At 42.0% G+C, this 15873-nt stretch overlaps 1 protein-coding gene across 5 annotated transcripts in view; it reads left to right on the forward strand.

The window, feature by feature from the left end:
* NLGN4X (neuroligin 4 X-linked) overlaps positions 1 to 15873 on the forward strand; it is a 280112-nt gene that overhangs the window by 59316 nt on the left and 204923 nt on the right. For all 5 annotated transcript variants that reach the window (XM_033115465.1, XM_033115480.1, XM_033115472.1 and 2 more), the window contains one exon: positions 2414 to 3216. In XM_033115465.1, coding sequence (XP_032971356.1) covers positions 2745 to 3216 — 472 coding nt within the window. In that variant the 5' untranslated portion in view covers positions 2414 to 2744. The remainder of the gene's footprint in view (positions 1 to 2413; positions 3217 to 15873) is intronic.

The following is a 15873-nucleotide window of genomic DNA, read 5'->3' on the forward strand; positions in this document are numbered from 1 at the left end:
CATATATGTATATCTATGCATATATAAAATTATATGTAATGAAATCATATGTATGTGTATACACACACACACACACACACACACACACACATATAATTACAGTTGACATTCAGTATTCTTCTACTTCAGCTTCAGGTGTTTAGCATAGTGGTCAGGCATCTACACAGACCGTGAAGTGGTCCCCCTGATAAGTCCAGCACCCATCTGGCACCCCACATAATCTTTACAACATTATTGATTATGTCCCCCATCCTGTATTTCATCTTCCTGTGGCTATATCGTGACTACCAATTTGTACTTTGTAATCCCTTCTCCTTCTCCCACATCCCCAACCCCTCCCATCTAGCAACCATCAGTTTTCTTCCTCCTCTATCTCTGAGTCTGTTTCTGTTTTGTTTGTTCGTTTAGTCTCTTCTTTAGATGCCACATATAAGTGAGATCATACCGTATTTGTCTTTCTCAGTCTGACTTATTACGTTATGTTTTTTTAAATTGTTCTATATTATTATTGGTTACAATTAACCTGTTAGTGTGTCTAACTTATAAACTTATTATAGGTACATGTATGTATAGAAAAAAACATAGTATATGTAGGGTTCGGTACTATCCACTGGGGGGTCTTGGAATGTGTCCGCCACAGATAAGGGCGAAGGGACTACTATGTAAACATATCAGTAAAGAGAAGCTCAAAGAATCTAAATGACTTGCTCACTGCCAACACTCACCGCCAACGCTGGGCTGGCTCCAGGGCCTGAGCTCGTCATCTCTGTACCCAGGCCCCTTCTGAGAAGGTCTGTCTTCAGAATCCCCATGCTGTACACTGACTGAGTGGGCATTTTCTATGTGTATTGCCTCATTTCCAACTCACCGCGGAGAAGGCCGCTCACACAAAGCCCAGAGAGGTCGAATGACTTCCCTCAGCCCACAAGTCTCATCCAAGCACCCAAGTCTGTCAAAAGCAGAAATTAACAGTGTCTCCTATTATGGTGTGGGAAGCTCGAGAAGGAAAAACAGGGGCTGGCTCGACACCAGAAAGTCTTTCAGGAAAACAGAAGACTCCAAACATGTCATCACCTCTTTCGTGTTCTTGTCTGTCTCTTAATTATTGAGACATTGCCTCATGCACGATGTGGCGGGTGTCCAAATGTTGTCTGTGGTGGAATTCAAAGATAGAGGCAAACACACAAAACACCCATTGGGTGCGATGCTGTTTTTCACTTTCTATGCTACAATCTAGATTTTTTAGAGCATTTTCATTCCACTCTGATTAACCGAGCCCAGAATGTCACGGACTCTGGAATTTCCCCCGAAGGTAGTAGAGTTCCATGGTAGATCCAGGTCCGATCTGTTGCATTTAAAACATAGTTACCAGTTTGACGTATTCTGCTCAACTGCTCACTTAAATGAAATGCATAAGTATTCCAGTTCAGAACTACTCCAAATAACCCACAACGTCCTGACAAACATGTTTGTCTAGTTTTGAGTTGAAGCATACTGCGTTTAAAGGTATCCTCCTTGCAAAACCTAATGAAATGCTTTCTATCCCCAATGGTTCATGAATGCTCTCCACTCATACACATTTTTTAAGATCATATGAGCAATGGCGTACGCAGTGAGAGTCCTGTGATGCACGTGGAGACAGAGTGAGGGGCTGACTCTTTAAAAGTTGACTCCACCCACTCCGATGGACCCCAAGCTTTTTCCATAGGCTGCGGGGATTACCCTCGAAGGCAGCGTTTTACATGAAAGTCAGGAGAGCTGTTTCAACATTTTCAGTTATGAATGCTTCCTTGATGTGACAAGTACTACAGCTTGTGCTGGAAATGTACCATCTCATTCAGTTTTTCCAAGGAAGTCGAAGTGTGTGCTGCCTACAGATATGTGCCACTGAGTGGCCTGAGAAGGATGAGTATCTTGCTGTTAAAATATCCACATGTCGTGAAGTCAGTTTGACCCAGATTCATGTCTCCTTTTTCCTCATCCTAGAAAAGTTAGAGCTCCACTCATGTCTCCTTAGGGAACAGTGACAGTTCCCTTAAACCTCTGAGAAGCTGTTTTGGGAGTACCTATCCATGGACGAGCCAATCTTGTCAATGATAGTGAAATTGGGGGATGTCGTTACAGATATCTGTAACGTGTGTGACTTTGGGGGATTTGTTTGTTCATCCAACAAAGACTTGCTGAGTGTTTCCCAAATGCCAGGCATTGTTCCAGGTGATGGGCACATAGCAAGCACTCTGATAAGAGATAGTTTTGCTCGATCCTACCACACGTGGACACTGCTGTACAAATTCCTCCAGGCGTAAGAATCTCATAGCGTGAGGTGGAGGGTTGCATGGAAGAGACAGCATATGGCAGCAGGTGGCAGTTGTCTTGGTTTCATTGTCCTTATCTGCTTTTCTTTTCCCATCAGGCTGACCTCTGTGCCCTGGAGTTTTCATAAGGAATCGTCTCCCTTGGCACGTGTTGGATGGTCACCACGTCCTTGGAGCCTGGCACTTGGCAGAATTCGGTTCCAGGATTAAGGGGGGCTGCTGTCTCGCGATGGGCTGCACAGAAAACCACTTGGTTTGTTCTTAACATTGGGCTCCGTCTATGACTCATCAGCACGGCTTCCTAGCTAGCCCATTGCCTCTCCTGGGTCTTTGGCTGCCTGGAAAGCCCTCTGTCTCCGCGGGCTGGCTTCACGGCTTTGTCTGCTTGGCATTGCATCCCACAGACGCCTTCGGATGTGGGAGTGAACAATGTTGAGACCCCAAGGACTGGTATGGCTCCCCTTGTTCTTCACCCCGGTCTGCATCATGGTGAAGTCCAATGTCCTCCTGTGGATAACCGCTCTTGCCATCAAGTTCACACTCATTGACAGCCAGGCACAGTATCCCGTCGTCAACACCAATTATGGCAAAATCCGGGGCCTAAGAACACCATTGCCCAATGAGATTTTGGGTCCAGTGGAGCAATACTTGGGGGTCCCCTACGCCTCGCCTCCCACTGGAGAGAGGCGGTTTCAGCCCCCGGAACCTCCGTCCTCGTGGACTGGGGTTCGAAACGCCACCCAGTTTGCCGCCGTGTGTCCACAACACCTGGATGAGAGGTCTCTGTTGCATGACATGCTGCCCATATGGTTTACTGCCAATTTGGATACTTTGATGACCTACGTTCAAGATCAAAGCGAAGACTGCCTTTACTTAAACATCTATGTACCCACGGAAGATGGTAAGTACTTGATTTAAACAGAAGGCACCCTCCACCCACTCAGAGATTTGCCGAGAGGGTTTTATGATGTCCTCTGCATGGTACGTTCTGCAAGCCGTGTATTTTTTCTCCTATTCCAAATACAGATTCCAAATATGCGGTCACTTAGGATTTGTCCCACTTGGGTTTACTGAGTCTTTAGTAGATGGTCAGTTCTGTACTAAATGACTTCATGATTTTTATAGTTTGCCTTTGGAACCGTGATAGAGTGTTTGATAACTAGGGGTGCCTATTGTGTTACCTGGTATAGCTGAGTGACCTGTAAAGGAGGCCATCGAAACTCACAGAATTAACTACATTCTCCCACTCATGTTCGCACACTGAACATTATGAGGAATGGTTCCTTTTGCTTTGATGCCTGAAGAGTTGAGTGGTAGTCCTTCTTGTATTGTTGTTCTTTGTTTTGAATCTTGAAAGGAACCACTGACTGTTTTAAATACACCAGCAAGGGATATTTTATAAAATTGCTGGATGTCGTTGCTTAGAATCCACAGGGTGAACATAAATTCGGACACTGTTGTCTCCCAACATTCACTGCACTCACATGGCAGGGTGTGTCATCAGATGATTCTAGCTACATTAGAAAATAATGTGTTTGCTTGGACAAAATGGCCCTTTTGTTTTTAATGAGACAACAGTGAAAAAAGTCTGTAAAAATCTCTTAATGTTCAACACATTATTTTAACCCAATGCTAATAGTATTTGGATTAGTTCCTGTCTGTGTAGATTTCAAATGAAAATATTTTACAAAGGCTAACCGGACTCACGTTATGCTAGAAGGAAACCACATTTCTCATTTACCATTTGCATGTGCTATGTTAGGCAAAGAAAGAAAACCATAGCACGACATCTTACTGGAATTAAAGAATTAATTTACGAGACTCACAGGCATTACTTGCTATAGAAACTAGTGTGTCCTCTGAAACTTTTTATAGAGGAATTTCTTTTCTTTTCCTTTGACTCCTTGGGAAATGTTTTTCAGTGACATTTGGCTGAAAGTCTGAAATAAATGATTACATTATTCTGTGATCTCCCAAATTGGATCACATCTGCCATATTGTCCTTTCCCCACGTAGATGCCAGAAGGTGGTGTTGGTAGAATGTCAGGAAACACCAGGGGTCGTCTGTTGTGGTGACTCCAGAGAACACCCACAGAAAGAAAGGGAAGGACTGTGCTTCAGTGTATGAGTAGCTTCTGGCAAGGGGCCCTTGTTGTTGTGGTGACAGAACACAGTTATCTTGTAAAGTGCGGGCCTGACCGTGATTCGAGGAGTGAAACTGACATTTGGACGCTGTATTTCCATGATTGCACTGACCTGCCTTAGTGAGCAGTAGTTCCCAAGTGGCTGCTTTGTGTATATGTGGGAAGGTGAGCAAAGGCACGGAAACGCGATTACAGCTCTCATTTCACAAGCCACCTGGCTTGTGATCTTTATCATAATGAACCATTCAAATGAACAAAGAAAGAAGGAAAGAAAGAGGGGCAAAAGGGACCGAACAGGATAAATGATTAAACTGACTGGCATAATACATTTAAGGGGCTAGTCTCTGCGAGGTGGTCACTTTGTAGTTAATCTCACGAACAATGAGTGTGCTCCCAATAGAATACCTCCTATGGCACAGGTAGCACCAAATTAGACCACCCACGAAGAAAAATCAATAGTTTCCTGGATGACAGAGCCATACATGTGCAGTTGTGTGCCTTGGAACCATAAGCAATGGGGCCATTTCATTGTGGCTCACTATTGACCAGGAATTTGGGAATATAAAATCGCGAAAAGTGCTACCCAATGGGAAGACAGGCTAAATTTCACAATTAACCCAGTGACACTAGTTTACTTCTTTAGGTTTTTGTTGTTTGTGTTTGTAGGGCACTTTTGCATACAACATGTCACATGATCTTGACAAGGCACTCAGGCATCTAATAGGGGCTGAAAAGGTAGAATTGATCTCCCTACAAATATGTAAACACTGGAATTTTGCTGCTGAGTGTTTTGAGCGCCACGCCCGCATGTTTGCACGAGCAACAAATCACAGCCTATTGGATCAGGAGTTTTGTCGTCCTATGAAGAAAAATTTGCATCGAGTTGAGAATCATTGTGGACGTGTAGGTAATTATTTACTGATTATGCACTAAACGATAGACCCTACCTCTGCATTAACACAGGGAAATTGTGGTGCCATGCTGATTCCATGCTGGTGCCATGGAATGCTGGTGCCATGTGGTCTTCTTTTAGGGCATACCTTAATTCCTAATCAGCACACTTAATTAGCAGTACACAGCAACACTGGACATTTGAAATTTAAAATGTCACCACGACACTCCATGTTTTTAGGTTTCTCTTTCTGCGTGGATCCCAGGGTGTGGGTGACAACCAGGCACAACTTGTTCTGAGTACTTATTATGGAGCAGTCATGTGTTAGGTGTTTGCGTTGTGACAGAGACACGAATTGCTAATAATGACTGTAGACCCAATAATGACTGCCCCGTGACATGCCAGTCTGCGTCCCTGGCTCCTGTGACTGTTATTTTACATGGCAAGGTGGAATTAAGACTGCTGATGGAATTGTATTTGCTGATCCGTTGACCTTAAAATAGGGGGACTATATCCTGGATTTTTGGGGTGGGCCCAATACCAATAACAAAGACCCGTAATTGAGAAAGACACAAGCAAAAGAGGAGACTAGAGTCAGAGGGAAGTCATGTAAGGAAGACACAGCTGGTCATTGCTGGCTTTGAGGATGAGAAGGAGCCAGGAGTCAAGGGATCTGGCAGCCTCTAGAAGCTGCAAAAGACAAGGGAATGTCAGCCATGCTGACACCTTGATTTTGGCCCAGTGGAATGCTAGCCCTCAGAACCAGGATAATACACGTGTGCTGCTTGCAGCCACATTTGTGGTGATGTGTTACAGCAGCAGTCGAAAACTCATACCGACTTTTGCCACCCTTTCATTATTCCTTAAAATCCCGAGTACAGTGTATACCCCAGTTGTAAACAAAGTAACAGCTGAACTGTTACTTTGAGCACTCTGAACCCTGCCCCATTCTGAAATTTTAATTCATCTGCTTCCTTCCCATCTCAAGAATTACTGGCAGGAAACACTCATCTTAATGCTGGATACCATTTCCCACTTTCCCTCGTGCGTATCAAGGAGGAAAAAAAAGAAGAAAAAACAGTTCTAATTTGGAAGGGCAGGCTTTTGGCAGATTTGACCTTCTACTTTAAAGAGTAGATACTCAGCCTTTTTTTTTTTTTTTTTCCCCACCATCTAAGTATAGCCTCATGGCAAATCCTACTAAATGTCATGTTCAAAAAGATACGCTGGTTTCACACGGGGAAGAAATAAAGGGGTATTTCCATTCTCCCATGCATCTAAAACGGATTTCCAGAGTAGAAGTCATTCAACGACAGACATATAGCAAAACAGCCAAATTGTCCACTCTTCCCATCTCTTTCCACAAAATCTGAGTCATGATGGCAGCGGTACCTCTAAATGTCTCGTCCTACTTATTCCCCGGTAAACAAAATCTTTTGGGCTCCCTACTCCTTCTCTCTAGACCTCAAGGTCTGATGTGTTCTGGGCAAACTGATTTTCTACCTTTTCTTTTTTCTTTTCTAAAAATTCTTGAATTTATTTCTGGAGAGAATGTCAGTTAATTCTCACCGCCCTCCCCAGTTTTACTGAGATATCATTGATGGACATCACAGTATAAGTTTGAGGTATCCAGCATAATGGTTTGACTTACAGGTGTTGCAAAATGGTTACTGCAGTAAGTTTAGATAGCGCCTGTCATTTCATATAGATCTAATAAAAAGAGAAAGCAAAAAAAAAAAATTCTTCCTTCTGATGAGAATTCAGAATTTACTCTGTGTACAACTTTCCTGTATATCATACAGCGGCGTTAGCTCTTTTCGTCATGTTGGACATTATATCTCCAGGACTTAGTTATCCTACACTTGTAACTTGTACTCTGACCACCTTTATCCAATTCCCCCACCCCTGACACCCCAGCTCTGCTCTGCTAACCACAAATCTGATTTTTTTTTCCCCTATGAAAAAAATTTTTTTTGGGTGATTGGTTTTTATTAGATTCCACATATAAGTGAGATCATATGGTATTTGTCTTTTTCTGTCTAACTCATCTCACTGAGCATAATGACCTCTAGGTCCATCCATGTTGTTACGAATGTCAGGATATCTTTACTTGTATACGACATTCCCTTCTGTGTGTGTGCGTGCGTGTATGCTACAGCTTCCTTATCCATCTGTCTATCCATGGACACTCAGGTGGTTTCCAGGTCTTGGCTATCATGCATAATTCTGCAGTGAGCGTGGGGTACAGATACCTTTGCCCTTTTTGGTGTATAGTTGGTTCACTCCTCCAGTTCAGCTTAGAGAAATAGTCAAGAAGTTGCCAGCCTGGGTTCACATGGCAGCTTTCCCCCTTCCCAGCTGAGTGATCATGCACAAGTTATTGGGCTCAGGGTCCTTGTGTGTGAAATGGCGGTGCAATGGGAGGTTTAAGGCATTTGTCCACACGAAGTATCTAGGCTAGTCCTACACAGCTAACCACTCTGTCATCTGGTGTTAGTGGAACATAATTAACAGCAGAACAGAGAACCGGAACATGTCAGTTGACTTACAGATGCATATTGTGTCTAATCTGTCTCTTACTATGGTACGTAATAAATGCGTGTTGTCTATGACATAATTATTTAGTGCAGTAGTGGAGGGGTCAGCTTAAGAAGTGGGAGCAAAGGACCCTCGTTTCTGACAGTTCCGAGTACGGCTTTCACAAAAGGGAAATTACAGAGAGTATCATTTTTCAGACGAGCGGAGAACTTTTCTGTTCTGCTTTATCCCTGAGCTTTGTCTTTTTCAGCCTGAGCTGTCAAATGGATTTGTAGCATCACATGTGACTTACGGAAATTAATCATCAAAAAGCAATAAAATGTGTTTCTTGGAAGAATGCCTTAGAACATCCAAAAATTGATACTACTTTTTTTTTTTATGTGAGCTAAAGGAGAAATTAATTTCCTCTCTCTTCTCGTCAAGTCACAAATGTATGCAGATGGTGGCAAAATCTAGATGAAAAGCTGGAACTTAAGAACTTAGTTTATACAAGGAGACAGATGTTTTTTTAACCACCAATATCAGCAGGCAGTGATGTCAAAATAATTAAATGATTCCTGTTTTTGTCTATCAGTTGGATGCTTGACTCCTGTTTTCATCTGTCAGTTGATTAAGTAAATATCTTCCTGACAAGGACTAATTGAAAATAAATTATTACTTGGTGAACGCAGGTAAACTAGAATGGATTGCTGCTAACCTGCCTCCCAGGTTAAAAGATTTCACCAGTTTGGACATAGAAAATAAATTTATTGAGGATTGCGGAATTATATACTCATATGTTTAGAATAATACTATTGGGTTAGTAGGAATGCCATCTATTTGGATAATTTAGCAAAACCTGTTCTAAAGAAGAGAATTTTTCCTGATATCTCTCATGTTCTAGTACCTGAATTTTAACTCAGTTCCATTTGCAATTTAGACTTTTATTTTCCACAGTTAGAACAAATCCCAACTAGAATGTATTAAAAACCCAATTTGCTATACAGTGCAGATCGTAAGCAATATTATAAAATACTGTTCAAGATAGAAATTTCAGGTGTAACTAGTCTGTTAGAATATTTGTCCATTTCCAACAGATTTGTCGTTATTTACTTCTGCAGAGTCTTGCCACCAGGACATGTCATATCTTTACTTGTTGCCAAATGACACTGTTACTTTGGACACTTGTCATTTATTTTCCATACTGTCATGGCCAATCAGCCATATTAAAAAGCCATTCAGCCTTTTTAATATTTAGTGACCCTGGCAGTTAGTAATCACAGTAGCTTTATACCTCCTCTGAATATTTTTTTGAATTGTAGTGATTCTAAACTACGATATAAGAAGTAGTTTACAATAGGGAAGTCCTTGTACCTTTATTTTTTGGTAAATTAAACATTCATCTCCTTACTTTTATTGGGAGATTCAGTTTGTAGGGTGTGATGGTTGGGATTAGATCTTAGTCGACCTACTCTGTTTGGTCCCGCTAAACCTGGCTGTTTTCATAATGAATTACTTTCGCGTTCTCTTCTTTATGTTCAAGAATTCATTTCCTTGGTAAAATAACATCCAAACTGAAATGGTGGTGAACGGACGCTGCGATGTCCATCGCTTTAGATGCAAGGACTATCGATGGAGGGGTTGTGAGATGCAAAACAGTGGCCACGCTTGAATCAATCAGACCTGCAAATCGCACAGTGGCCTTCCGGGCAAAAGAAGCAGAGGGAAACTCTCAGAAAGATGACGTACTTGTATTAACCCCTTGTTAAGATACAATGAAGACGAGACCCTGGAGCCTCTCGCTTACCATTTCAATCGAACATGCTACATGTCAGTTCAAACAAGTATGTTTCCCCAAATTGGAAGCAGATTAAACAAACAAAAAAATGAAAAACACTGCTTTTTAACATTTCTCATGGCTGATTAATTTGGGTGGTGCAGGTGGGTATTGGTGTATGGGTTGTGTGTGTGTGTGTGTGTGTGCGCGCGTGCGCGTGTGTGTGTGTGTGAGTGTAGGGTGTTTGAGAAAATTACACGAGAGAAACATTCACAATTCAGTTAAAATCAGATGTGTTCTGATATTCTGGGAAAACTACCCTGAGCATGGGTAGCTTCCTAATTCCCAAGCAATCTTTTCAGATTTCCTGAAATCTTCCTTAGTCAAGGCACTCTCTCCTGTCTTTTGTGAACGGGCTGGTGTGTACAATACGCAAGGGTGCTCTGGGGAGAGTGTATTCCCATCCGAAAGGGAGGAAGGCTGGAGGTTTGATTTGGCTCAAGCAAAGTAAGTCTTAGAGTAGGCTTCAACAAGACATGAAAACTGTGTGTTCATAAACACTCCTCTTCTTCCTTAAAATTGATGTTTTGAGCTACATTCCGCTCCATCTGTTTGCGACATAATCATTCCATCAAAAAAGGAATATCCAATTTCACCTAACATCCCATCTACCCGCTATCCATTTTTAGCCCCAACTGAAGCCGGTTAATCTATTGATCTCCTGCTCCCAGCTCCGATTTTTGCGTATTTTCTCCTCTTTTCTGTTCCTTATTCTCTAAAGAGACATTTCAGTTGATTCATTTTAAAGTTGTTAATCAACAAATCACTATTTGTGATATGTAAGGCACTGGGTGAGTTGAAGTGGTGATTAAAACAAAGGACAGCTCTTTGCTGAGCAAGTCGAAGAGTCCCCACAAAACTAAGGTTTCCGAAGGGGGTTGGTGGGCACAAATAATTCAGGGAGTGCTTTAAGGTTTTAGAGATAAAGGGAGGAGAAGCTCACAGTTGACGTTCTCCACTGCGGATCCCTGATGCAAAGCTTTCCAGCAATCTTGAGAAGAGTTTACGAGGCATATATAGGCGTCTGTTGTGCAATGAGGAAATGATTTCTCAGGTCCCTAAAACTGAGCTCCATACTTACCCCTTGGCTAGATGGACTGAGACATAAAAAGTGCAAAATGGGGGAGGAGGGAAACACAAAACCATGACAGAACTGTAGGAAGGGGTTTTGATGGTGTAATTTAACATGCAAAGTACCCACTTGGGCATTTTTTGCGTTGTTACATTTTTGACATGGGAGGATTCATAAATGGAACTCCATCCAAAGGAATTCTAATGCATTTTTTTTTCTCTCAGCAGACTACCCAATAAGACTATGATCAAAGAGCTTGAGGTGCCATTCTTACCAAATTCAAATGTGCATGTTCTCGCCTGGAATTTTGAAAACATCATTCGTTAAATTCTGTCTGGATCCAATTTTTTAAAATCTCTTGAAATAGTTTCATCACTCTATATTTTGTAATGTATCCATCTAGATAATTATTATGAAATCGTTATAATATTAAGTTTGCATGTTTAAATAATAGTTTAGATGTAAAAATAGAGGAAAGCCTTAGAAAACGGCTTTTTCCCTATGAAAATTAAAAAGTTAAAAATATGTAAACGTAGGTTCGATATTTCCTTTGGAGCTTAAATCAAATAATAAGGCAATCAAATTCCATCGTAACATGTTTTACAAGATCATTTGCTATACATACCTTTTAAGGAAGGGGATTTTGGTATATTGAATATCATACTGAAAGTTTACCTGGGAGTATGGGATAGAGTCAATTAGGAATTCAATCAAAGAATTATAAAATTCTCCATGTGCAAGGAGTTTTGGGAGTCATTTGACTCAGCCTGTTTCACAGGGCAGGATTTCCCTGTTGAAGCTCTAAGCAGACATGAAACCTCCTTCCCGGTGTTCCCCAGGTTTCAATGCAATCATTATTTTACAAGTGTCCACCCTCAAGTAGACGGGAAAGCTTTTGAAAGTAGGGGCATCAGGGAACTTCATGAATGAATCATCTACTTGCATGCATGGAACAAGTGAATGACTGATACCCCTGGATGTGCAGCCTTTTTTGAAACTGGTCCATAAGAGACCTTTGCAACTTTGTAAGGGAGGTCATTTCATTGGTGGAAAGGGTTGGTGATCTCTGTGTGTGATGTCTCTACCAATAGAGCTGAAAAATTTTGAGTGTTTCCTACTTCTTCCACTCTATTGCTTTGGAGATCTTTGAAGACGAGATATGTTCCTGCCACCTAGTCTTCTCCCTGCATTCTCTGTAGGCTCAATTTCCTCTTGCAAATGACTCCCAGTCCCTCTCCTAATTCTTTCTAGCCATGGTGAGTAGGTTATCAGTTAATTATCTTATTCTTTTGTGTGTTTGTTAAAGTATAGTTGGTATGCAATATTAGATTAGCTATATTAGTTTTAGGTGTACAATAGTAACTTGATATTTTTATACCTTACGATATGATCTCCCCCAGTAATTATTGTAATCATCTGTCACCGTGCACAATATTATTAACTATATTCCCCTTCACCTTTTCATCCATCTCCCCACTCCTTTCCCTCTGGCAGCCATCAGTTTGTTCTCTGTGAGTTTGTTTCTGTTTTGTTCGTTCGTTTATTCTGTTCTTTAGATTCCACATATAAGTGAGATCATATGGTATTTGTCTTTCTTCGTCTGACTTATTTCACTTAGTGTAATATCCTTTAGGTCTATCCATGTGGTCGCAAATGGTAAGATTTCATTCTTTTTATGGCCGAGTAATATTCCATTGTCTATATGTGACACTCTTCTTTATCCAGTCATCTATCAGTGGACACTTAGGTTGCTTCCATATCTTGGCTGTTGTGAATAATATTGCGGTGAGCCTTGGGGTGCATATATCTCTTCAAATTAGTGTTTTCGTTTCATTTTCTTTGGATAAATACCAAGAAGTGGAATTGCTGGGTCACATAATAGTTGTATTTTTAATTTGGTGGGACCCTCCATACTGTCTTCCATAGTGGCTGCACCAGTTTGCAGTCCCACATTCATATATGGATGTCTTGGTTCCAGCAATTATTGATGATGTCAACCAATAGGCATTGGTTCTTATTGATCACAATATGTGTTGTGAATATACCCAGAGTTCATGTCAGGTGTTTTGGTTATTTGCCCAGTGCATGAAGCTCTTGGCTCATGTGTATTGAATCTGAAGCTACATGTTTTTCTCTTTTTTAACGTACTATCATATTTTACAAGACAATTTAGAAAGTGAAAGAAAATACGATTCCTTTGCTTCTTAGGACAAGCTGTCTGCATACAGCAGGACAAAGCGCTGTAGCACCGGGGCTCAGATTTCCCCCACGATGTTGACAGCACACAATTACCAGCTGCAGCCAAGCCAGTCTGTTTGCTGTGGGTTTGCCTGAATTCTGAAGCCCCTGAGGGCTTCAGATTCCATGGGAAGGCAGCACAAAATTGCCATAGGATGAATGGCCAACAGACTGCATAATTGGTTTGTAGTTTTGGGAAAGCAACGGGCTGGCTGTTTTCACATGCAGTCGACTATAATTTGACTGAATGGCAATGAAGTGATTTCCAAGAAATCGATTAAAGTTCGCAGGTTGGAAAAGAGTCGAGCTCAGCATCTCAGAAGGCTTCCTCTAGACGGAGGGAAACATGAGCTTCCTCTAGCATTTCCTTGTTTTCTGTTATTATTATTACTGTTATTACCATTACTTAAATTAGATTAGCTATGAGGAGGTACCACGAGGTCCCAGCCGGAGAGGAATTTGGGGGTCTATGAAATTTGAAATTGTGATCCTACGCCTGCAGAATATCAGCTGGAATCTCTTAAAAAGTTTCATAGACCACGTTATGGTTATGAGTCTCTGAACCTTTTCCCTTGTCATGGGTTTTGAGTTGACATGTGTTATGAAGAAGGCATTTTTGCAGATGTAATCAAGGTAAGATGAGGTCATGTTATATTAGCAAGGAACGTAAATCCACTATGCCTGGTGTCCTTATAAGAAGAGGCACAGACATGAAGACACACAGAGACACGCACATAGGATACCATGTGATGACGGAGGCGGAGACTGAAGTGATGTGTCTACAAACCAAAGAATGACAAGGGATGCTGGAAACCACCACAAAGTAGAGACTGAAAGAGGGACATGGCACAGGTTCCCTCAGAACCTACAGAAGGAACTCACCCTGCTCACTCGTTAATTTCAGACTCCTGTCCTACAGAACTGGGGGACAATTAATTCCTGTTGTTTGAAGCCACCCAATTTGTGGCAATACGAAGTGGAGGATGTGTACAATGTCTGCACATCCTCTTTAGGCCAGAAGAAGCCAGAATGGTATTGCCTGCATCCCTCATTCCTAAAATCCTCTGTTGGTACCCATGGCTGTCTCACTGGGGAAGCCTTCCTGACCCTCATGGCATTTCCTGGCTATTTTGTACCCCTCTGCTCAGGAGAGAAGGTGGTGTTGGCCTCCTGTCTCCAAAGCCAGGGGTTTTCCCACTGAAAGACTCCATGCAGTCATGAGCTACAAATCAATTCAACATTCTTCTAATGAACTTTTCCCCCCTCCTTTAAGAATCAGCCTTTGGCCTCACTATTCCCTTTGAGACATCTGAATCCCTATCTAGTAGGTCTTAAGGATCCACAACATCTTTCCCTGGTAAGTTCCAGGCACGCCCCCCACCCCGCCTCCCCACTTTGTGTGGGCATGTGTGGTGGCCTGATTCCAGCTGGCCTTCCATTTTCCCGGCTCCCTGGTACTCACATTATTGAGCAACCCACTTGCCTGTGGGCAGGGCATAAGACTTGCTTCCACCCAGTGGAATACGATGGAGGTGATGGGCCATTACTTCTGTGCTTACATTGCGTCAGGCTGTGTCTTCCACTTTCTGTTGCCTTTTGCTTCTCCTGCTTTGATGGGACACATGCTGCCATGTTGGAAACGTTACTGTGGCAAGAAACTGAGGGTTGCACTTGTCCAGCAGCTATCAAAGAATGAAAACATTCCATCCAACAGGCCACAAGGAATTGAATCTGCCAACAACCATGTGAGTTTGGAAGGTGACCCTATGTGGTCACTCAGATTTCAGATGAGACCCCAGCTCTGGCCAACGCAGTCATGGAAGCCTCTTAAGAGACCCTGATGCAGAACCCAGTAAGTTGTGCCTGAATTCCTGATACACAAAAACTGCGATAAAATAAATATATTGTTTTAAACCAGTGGGTTCGTGGTTCGTTTGTTATATAGCATTCAATAACTAACACAACATGATATGTAAAACGAATGGATTTCAAAAGGTGGCCGAATTATAACTCAGGTTCCACTTGTATATCATGTCTCTGGTTGGAGGGATATAAATTTTTAAACTTATTGAGCTGTTTTTGTTTAGGAATAACTTGATGGCAACTGAAAGTAATTCAAGTTAAATTCACTTAGGGGATTAAAAAAAAAGAAGAGATTCATTGACTCGATGTTCTGAGAATTCTTGCAGGAGATGTAGCTGCAGAAATGATACTCTCTGAATCGTTGTCATGGCTAACCTGACACTTTTGGTCCATCTTTCTTCCTCTGTGTTGGCTTTCTTCTCAGCAGGATTGTCTCCACGTAGTGGCAAAAAGTGGTCACTGGCGTTTCCATGTGATGCCATCTGTGAGTTCAGAGAAGCACAGGGACATGGAAATGATGCGTCTTGACCCAGTTTGACACGGAGTCCAACTGTGCGCCATTTTCTGTATCTAGGATAAAGAGATGCTTGGATTGGCATGGCCTGGGTTAGGTACACCTTTCTGGTTGGGAAGAAGGATGAGTGAGTCCAATAGGAACTTGTGTAGGGTCTTATATTAGGCATTGTAACCAAACCAGAAAGAATGATGTGGGCTTCATGGAATAGATGAGCATGGGTGGCAAAACCTTACCTAGAATCTTTCTTTCCTTTCACCAAAAAAGGAGAACTTGGAGATTTGAAAATGGGAAACCTTGCTGATGTGCTCTCGATGCAGTTGTTGTTTTGTGAGCATCTGGACCTCCTAGTGACATAGAGTAATAAAGTGAGGGGAACATCTCGTAGTTCAGGAATTTCATATTTGGGTATCCTCCAGGGAGGCAGTGTCACGTTGGGTACCACACTGCAGAGAGACGTGTGGGACTGGAAGCTGCCAGC

Source organism: Rhinolophus ferrumequinum, chromosome X (assembly GCF_004115265.2).
Source record: "Rhinolophus ferrumequinum isolate MPI-CBG mRhiFer1 chromosome X, mRhiFer1_v1.p, whole genome shotgun sequence".
Classification (NCBI taxonomy): Eukaryota; Metazoa; Chordata; class Mammalia; order Chiroptera; family Rhinolophidae; genus Rhinolophus; species Rhinolophus ferrumequinum.